An 8,524-nucleotide genomic window follows, 5' to 3' on the forward strand; every position below is an offset into this window, starting at 1 on the left:
GTCCCACCGCGACCTCTGCTCTCGTCCACCTCCACCATACGTGCCTGTCCATCATCCCGCCCAGATCATCAGTCTCACCGGTCTCAAGTGCTCCACGGGCGCGGATGCCCGGGAGACAGAGACAGAGAGAGACAACAGGGTCGAGACACGACGTGGCCGGCCGAGCCCACCGGGTTGCATCTTCATCACCCTCATCATCATCATCCTCCTCCTCCTCCTGCCTACCTTCAGCCTTTCGAACGGCGGTGAGAGGGAATAACCCGTGTGCGAACACGCGACATGGCTCATTTCCAGCGAGCCTGGATCGCGGGTGCCCCTCCCCCCCATCGCATCGTGATTTGCGAGCCGTGGGCTCCCTCAAATTTTCTCCCGGGAAGGAGACGTGTGCAGAACCGTGGTGCACGAGCCAGCCCGAGGGCCCATCGTCACCGACATCGAGACCTCATCACCCATCGATGCGGCGGCCCATCATCGGGGTTCGGCGGCCCAGGTGTGTGCGGGTCCGCCCCCTCCTCCCCTCCCAAGAGGATCGCGAAACCTGAGCTGCTTTCCCCCGAAGCGGGCTGGCTTGGCTGGCTGACTCTGTGCCCCTCTCTCGAGAGAGACCAAATACCACATGGCATGGCATGCCCGTGTGGGACCCCTTTAAGCTTGCCCCACCAGATTGTTGGCCCGGAACCGAGCTTGTAGCGCAAGCGGACGACGGGACGAGGTTAAGGTAGTGTAGATGGGCATGGCTGGCAGGGCGGTTTTGCGATCGGGCAGAGGAGGTCCAGGCTCAGCTCAGTCAGGATATAAGCACCTGGGCAAGCAATACGGGCGACTGAAACCTGATGGCGCGCTCTTTGACGAGGGGCTACATCCCACCGGCTGCTAGTAGGAGCTATTCGTGAAATCCTGGGGCTAGTACAAAGGTGACGGGCGGGTGGCTTGATGCTGGCAGGGCTGGTTTTTTTCTTGTTTCCCGCTCGCCAGCTGGAGCCAAGCTCCCTCCAGTCACCAGGCGGGGCAGTCAAATCAGCGGCGGCATGGTCCGTGTTATTATTTGGGACAGAGCAAAATGAATAAAAATAAATAATTAAAGAAAAGAGTCCAGTCCGGGCGGAGTGGACGTGCGCCGGTGCAGTGTGACAAATCACCTCGCAAACCCTGGAACTTGGAAAAGAGGATTCTCATTTTCAAGTCCACTTTTCTGCTGATTTCTCTTGAGTAAAAAATCCTCCCAAGGGGCTCCAAGGAAAAGTTGGCAGCCGCACGTATCAGCCGCCGCCAACATGACAGACTCACGTCTACGGTCCCCAGGACTGGAAGTACTTGATATGCTGGACGGAGTCTGGACGCTGGCTTGTACCGGGTTGAAGGACGGGGGGAACCGGGGGGGGGGGTGTTTGTTGATTTGTTATTTTTTCTTTCTGCTATATATCTAATCCGATGTGTATTATAGACCATGGTCCGGGAACGCGTGTGAGGATCGGGCGCATCAAGATCTAACACGCCGGCGCTGACAGCTCACGGACAGGCTCGGTGCTTGGTGCCCAGCTGCCGGGAGCTCCCCTCGTGTTCTGTTGGCTGGAGCGGTCTACCGGTACTAGTGGTGTCTAAGTAAGAGATCTGAATAGTCTATCTACATCATCATGCCGAAAAGGACGGGAAATGCTGGGTTAGGTGATCCAGCGAAGTGAAGGGGGGGGGGGGTGGTGTTGTCAAGCCAAATCCATAAAATCGAGGTACAATTTACGAACTGGGTTCCCGGCCGGAGGAGGTGGAACGGAGGGCGACGGTGCCACGCGGACGGAGGAAAACGCGGAGGGACCTCGGGGCAGTTCGGTCGATGGCCGCTGCGGTTCCGTTTTGCCAGGCCCAGAAGCCCAGACTGCACCCGTTGCACCAGTGCCGGTTCCTTCAGGACTAATCTGGACCGCAATCGCCCAGCCCTACTGCAGGCAACCAGGCAACATACCCACAGCATGTGGTCATACCAGAGCACTTCAAAACCCATCGCAACCGCTTGGCCAAGTTGTCCCGCAGAAAAGTGCGAGATGGCGGGATGCACGCGCAGGACGACGGGCCCCCCTCCCTCAATGCATGAACAAGTGAACAATAGCAGCAACCAAAACTCTGGTACAGGGAGAGACCCATAGCTAGCGAGACTGGTCTTTTTGTTTCGTTTGTTCGGCCGGCCAGGTTGAGCCAGCCCACGCCACCGAATATCAAACACCACCGATGGAGAGCCGCGTTTTCGGGGTACGTACCTTTGACGTTCGACGTATCATGCCCGATGAGGAAAGCCGACGCGCCCGAGCTTAGGTACTTAGGTACCTAGGTACATGGGCTACTGGGTCTCTTTCGCTGGCTGTTCCTGAACTCCCAACCAACCTTGGAACACTCATTCGCGATCAAATCGAGTGAATTAACCAAGCAACTCGCTCAATTCGTGTTGGATGCAATGATGCTCCCTCTCTCATCAGAAGAGACTCGCTTCACATGGCAACAAGGCTAGCAGATGCTCAGCCCGAGTCCATTCTCACACCACCATCAACCGGCACTCCCGCCATCCCCACCACTCATTTCAGCGCGCATTTCTCCCAAGCAGCAGAGTAAAGATACAGACTGCACCGCACTACAACATAACGCAGCAACTATGCATGTCCCCCCCATCTCCCTCCCTCCCCCGCCGAGCCCCAACAATCACCACCACCACCACCACCAACACATCACACAGGCTAGCAGCGAGCATGTGCCTTACCCCGACAACAAGGTTCCGGCCACGGCGAAAGAGCTAGGAGAGCTAGGAGAGCTAGGACGACGCCGCTGCTGCTGCTCAATCACATGCCTGGGGTTTGAGAAAGCTCCAGCGGTTTGATACACAGTAGCAAGCAAGCAACCCCAAAAAGACAATGGCGGGCAGAAGGGGGGGGGCCTGCCTCGAAACCCAAGCCTCTCCTCTCGTCTCCTCTCCCCTCCCTTTCCCCACCCCGCCGGTCCGCGTCTTGGGTTTGCCGTGTCACGCTATCGGGGGAATACGGGGTGTGCCGCCTTGTCACTAGTAGACTACAGTAGACTTGAGGGGACTCCCATCCAACACGCACGTGAAAGACGACAATAACATTGGGAGGGATAGAGAGAGCCCAAGGAGGAATGGGGTGGAGGGGGCGGGGGCGCGTGCTTCTCTCACGCTCAAACTCTTCTGCATCAGGTCATCCAGTGCTGCAAGTTGCAACACACCTCAGCCGCCACGCTGGCTGCTGTGTAGCTGCACAGTATATCCCAGGCAGGCAGGCAGGCAGGCAATGCCAGTCAGTGTCGCCTCCATTCCAAACAGAAACGCGACCTCGACAAAGAAAAACCCCACGACGCGAAAATGGGAAAGGAGGGCCCGGATCCGGCCCATCCGCCGGTAGCTAGCTCCTCCAGTCCAGTCCTTCTTGTCTCGGGTGTCCTGTCGGCGTCATTGATTCATCCATTCACTGAACGGTACGCAGGCATGTTCGTAGTGTACCAAAGCAGTATGGACAGACAGGTACAGTACAGTACAGTGAGTGCATTGCAGATAGGCGAGCTCGCTTTTTCCAGCGGCCCTTCACACGGCTCTTTTATGGGTCCTCCTCACCTCACCAGACTCGAGTTGTTTAGTTTTTTTTTTTTTTTTTTTAAAAAAAAAATAGAGTATGAAAAATTTCAGTGTTTCCCCATTTTTATTCTCTTCATTTCCTCCTCCCTGCTGGCTAAGCCCTGCTGGTGCTCCACGTGGGGAGTGCCAGCCAGCCAGCCAGCCAGCCAGGCCAACCTGGAACATGCGGCTCCGCACTCATTGAGGGTTTGTGTTTTGTGATATATCACGTTTCCCCTCTTGGGCTTTTTTTTTCTGCGTTGGGTTGGGCTTTGGTAAGCAAAGAGCTGCCCGCCCCACCTGGAGAAGGGCAGATTCGTCAGTCGACGGAGAAAGTTCACACCACGATACGGTCTGCCACCGCCCCACAGAACAGAGCCGTTCATGCCGCTCTGTCAGCACGAAGTCTTTTCGGGAGCCAGTCATCGCATCCATGCCCGCCTCAATTGTCTGGCACATGCGGCGGAGTATATTGGTTGATGGATGTAAGGATAGTTAGCTAGTAGTAGTTTCAGACTGGAGAAGCAGTTGGGACATGATCATGAGAATTATTCATCAGGTTTAAGATTTTTTTGTATCAAGCCTCGTTGCTATACGAGGTCGTCCTTTTGATTGAAGGGGTAATTTCCACTCGTACTTTTGTTGTGCCCCCATCACCTCCCTTTTCCGATGTTCGCTGCGTGGCAAAGAACGCACTTTGTAGTTCGCCGGGAAAGACCATCTTTTTTTTGTCTTTCGCCTCCTTCCCGGTGACAATTGGTGTCAAGGTCTGCTGCTGGTTGCCCAACATCCCGTTTTTGTACCCTTGGGGCCGTAGTAAAATACACCCTCTTCCTTCCTGCCAGTGACCTGATGACGAAAAAAAAACCAATCCCTTGAGCCAAACCCCATCATGAGGGTATCAAGAAGGAAATAAAATAGCCTGTACTCGTGTGTACAGGAAAGCATTGATGCGATTCGGAGACCGTGGTATCATGATCGAAACGAAGCGAGAAAAAAAAGCAAAGCACACTCCAGATCAGTCGACCGCCTGCCAGGATTAGAGGCCGGTTCGTCCATGTGTGGATAAAACAAAACGCCGCCGTTCATGCTTCGATGTCGTTAAAAAAGCATGTCGCTTCGCAATGCTTGATCGATTGAAATTGTACAAAGGCACATTCTTGTGTGCCGAAGATTTGGAAGTCCAGTTTTCCTGTCCTTTTTGGGTATCACTTTTTGAATGGGTATATGCAGATGTAGAATGTCGGGTGTGCGTGAGGGCGGCCAGGATCTATGATGAGAATTACCAGCCCTTGGTGTGGTACCCGGCGAAGGCCTCCCGAGTGAACTCCTGGTCCCAGCTGCTGGCGTTGATGTCGTTGTTGTCCCTGTTCATGTGGGGCTGTTGTGGGTACTGCTTCAGGTTGGCGACGTCCTGGGAGGTGTGGCGACGCTTCAGGACGGCGTTAGCAGTCGAGGTCTTCTGAGACCTCTCCCACAAGAGGTGGCGTCGCAGCGACTCGGTGAGCTCTGTCGACATCATGTTGCGGCGGGTGGTCCTGGGAGAGAAAGCAATGGGCTGGCTGACACCGTTGCTGGTGGGCGCGATGGGCTGGGCCGAAGAACGGGGGATCTCATTGATGGATCTCAGCGGGCCACCACGGGGCTTGCGCTTCATCATGAGGGGCGCATCGTCGGAGTCGTTGGGAGAGGCAACCATGGAAGGGCCGTTGAAGTTGTTTCGTGCACGCTGAGGGATGGCAGAAGTGGACTGCGAGGCAATGTTGCCAAGGTGCGGCGCGGGACCGCGGCGCTGGTTTGACTCAAGGGCCAGGGTGATGAGAGACCGACGCGAGGTGAGGTTGGCATTGGAGTCGACGCGCTGGAAGAAGGTCTTCTCGTCCACACTGTTCTTGCCGCTCTCCTCCTCGTTCGAGTCCTCCCAGTCCTCATCGTCATCATCAATGGCGCTCTCATCGTAACAACTCTCGTCATCCTCGTCGATGACAGCAGATGATGCGGAAGGGATCTCGGTCGTCAGGTTGTTGGCGAACGAGGTCTGCTTCTTGTGCGCACCCAGCAGACCATGGTGGCGCGGAGAAGCAAGGGCGCTCTTCAGCGAGCTGTCCTCCTCCGAGGAGCCGCCAATCTGGAACATCTTCTTCTTGGGTGCTGGTGGCGCAAGGGTAGGCCTTGTGTCAACGCTGTGGCCGTGGTCGCTGTATGACTCCTCTGATGATCCACCCAGCACGAACTTGGCTCGAGACTTCTTAGACTCGACGTTCTTTGCCGCGGGGGAGGACTTGGGGGCTGGGATTTCAGATGTCGTCCTGGGTGGTGTGAAGACCGCAGGGATGGGACGCTGCGAGGGCGAAAACCCGCGCACGACGGTGGTCTTGTTGGTCTGCATGTCGGGCGAAGCCGGGGGTGAGTAGTCCGAGGGGCCGTCCGAGTCCTTGCTTGGAGACTCAGTGGTGGTTGATCCGGATCGGATAAGTTCTGGGGGAGGGAGTATCAAGGGCTCCTCCTCCTTGGTTGGCTCGACAAGTGGTGGCAGCGCCGGGAGGGGCGAAGACAGAGACTCCTTCTGCTCCACAATAGACGAAACCATCTTCTCGAGGTTCTCGGAAGAGATGTGCCTGCTGCGAGTGCTCGTGCACGAGTCTTGTCGTCGGATGCGTGGCCTGGAGATGTCGAGTGGGGAGCAGTCGGAAGAGAACTCGACGGCTTCGTCGTTCTCGAGCGAGTCGACGCTGGCAGATAGCCTGGGAACGTCTTCGGCAGAAGACTTGCGTGCTGGGCGTTGAATTTCGCGCGGCAGAGAGGTGGCGGTCTTGGGTGCAGTCTCGCTAGGGACCTCCTCCATTAATAACCTCCAGACGAGGTTCTCTAATCTTCTTCCTTGTGGCAGAGCGTCTGCGCACCTCGAGAGCACTGGATTTCTGGTCAAGACCCGAGCTGGGTGGGGGTGGGGGTGGGGACGACTTACTGCACCAGAGGCTGAAGAGGTTCTGGGGGTTGGATGTGTCGACTTGATGGATTATATTGGCATCCACCTGAAGTACAGGCGCATTGAGGGTCGAGGGCATTGCGCGGAGGCTATGGTGCTCGAGTGAGGTCGAGCAAGTGCTGAAGGCCGACCAGGGCAGGGTGGATCGGTGAGTGCTGGTCGCGAGGCGGTCGCGAGGTAGAAGCGCAATTCGTGCGAAGATGAACTCTTGGTGGTAGAGTTCGAATCGTCACCGAGGGTGGAGTGGATCGCAGGAGAGAAGTGGCCGTCGAAAGGTGGGGATATCAGCCGGTGATATGTCTGTAGGTCGTGGTATACTGCTCAAGGTCGATGCGCGATGACGCTGCAAAGTAAGGACCTTGGTTGGGCGGTGCACTGAGGGCGAGAAAGTGCGTGAAGGCTGCGGTGGATGTTGCAGGTAGGGTGGACGACGAGTGTGAGGACTGCTTCTAGGACAAACCGGTCGTAAAAGGTTGCGCCGGTGAGGTGAGGTCGTCGTTGTGGAAAGTTGTAGTTGTAGATAATGAGAGGAAGAGGAGGACGGGCAGTGGTGGACGGTGGGGAGAGGGAGACGGGATGTAAATGTAATGTAGTGGACGCCGTCCCTGGTTTGGTTGGGTTGGGGATGTACCTCTGGGCGGGGAATGATGGGAGAGGGTACTTGGGAGATGTATTTTGCCGGAGAAGCAGCGCTGTACGGGTACCCCTTCCCAGGGAAGTCGAGCCTGGGTCATCAGCAGAACGATGGACAGGGGAGGACGAGTGGAGCTGGGAAGTGGAGGGGGGGATCTGCTTTGGCTGACCAGGGCCCTGGGCGTGGGATGGGACTTTGTGCGGTGAAGGGCCACACTCTGGGCAGGGGCCAGGGAGGAGGGGAGGAGCCCAAGTCAGGGCCTGGCCAAAGGGACGTTTTCAGATTCAGTGACAGCGACACCAGCGGCTGGTACGTACCCGTATCCGGTACAAAGCACCACGAGTCGGTACGTACCGATGCACATGTACGTACTCGGTACACATGTACTTGGGGTCTCCGTTTGGGTACGTACCTGTCCACGTCCCGCCGTGTCGGCCAATGTATGTACCTAAGTATCTTTTCCTTCGAATCGAGCAGCAGCAACAACAAAGCCCATCCATCCATCCATCCCATCCTATGCCATCCATCCCACCCGCCCATGCCTGCTCTGGGACAATGTGATCTCCCCAGACAGCACTGGATGTTGGCCATCAAACGCGCAAAGCACTTGATGAAGCGGGACGAGAAGCACCGAAGTTTCTCCCTGGCCGTGACTGACTGATGCCTCCTTCGTCCTGTCTGTCCGCTGGCTGAGCGTGCGCAAGCACGATATCTACGTATAGATAGAAACCGGCACTCGGTTCGACCTTTGCCGGTTGATACGGAAGCGACTGCCCACGGCTCAGGCACCGTAGACACGGAGCGCTGTGCTGTGATGCAGCAGATGTCTTGCTGCCTTTTCCTTGCCTCCACTTTTGATACTCCTCTGAGGCCCAGAACGTTGGGAGAAAGGGACTTCGGATTGTCTGAGATGCGCCAAACGGGCTGAGTTCGAAGGACGGGCGTCTTTTCTCAGAGACGGGCCGACCGGGGGAGGAACGCTTTTACCTGATGGGGCAGTATTGCAAACGGCGGGCATCCAAAGGGGGCAGTACCTGTGGTGCCGTTTTGGGCAAGCTTCGAAAAGGGACGCCAACCCGTTTGGGTAGCACACGGCGGCCCAGCTTTCGCGCAGGTCCGCTCGTCACATGATGGACTTTGACAGCTCGCCAAATCCCCATGTTCCCAAGCACCTGTCACCACAGTTCCCCATCGGGTCAAACGCGGCTGGGGGGTACTGCCCCAAATGGAGAAGCCGCCCTCTTGCACCGTTCTGGCCCTTCTGGCCGACGGTTCGTAGAAATGCCCCCAG

At 56.7% G+C, this 8,524-nt stretch overlaps 1 protein-coding gene across 1 annotated transcript; it reads right to left on the bottom strand.

The window, feature by feature from the left end:
• Window positions 1-3,884: 3,884 nt before the first annotated feature.
• On the bottom strand, window positions 3,885-7,291 carry KVR01_000424 (uncharacterized protein). Its single transcript, XM_044793331.1, has 2 exons — window positions 6,579-7,291; window positions 3,885-6,523 (listed from the first exon to the last, which is right to left on the bottom strand). The coding sequence occupies exons 1-2, from the start codon at window positions 6,676-6,678 to the stop codon at window positions 4,893-4,895; spliced, it is 1,731 nt and encodes a 576-aa protein (XP_044650373.1). The 5' UTR covers window positions 6,679-7,291; the 3' UTR covers window positions 3,885-4,892.
• Between the last annotated feature and the right edge of the window lie 1,233 nt (window positions 7,292-8,524).

Source organism: Diaporthe batatas (genome assembly GCF_019321695.1).
Source record: "Diaporthe batatas strain CRI 302-4 chromosome Unknown Contig00001, whole genome shotgun sequence".
NCBI classification, from domain to species: Eukaryota; Fungi; Ascomycota; class Sordariomycetes; order Diaporthales; family Diaporthaceae; genus Diaporthe; species Diaporthe batatas.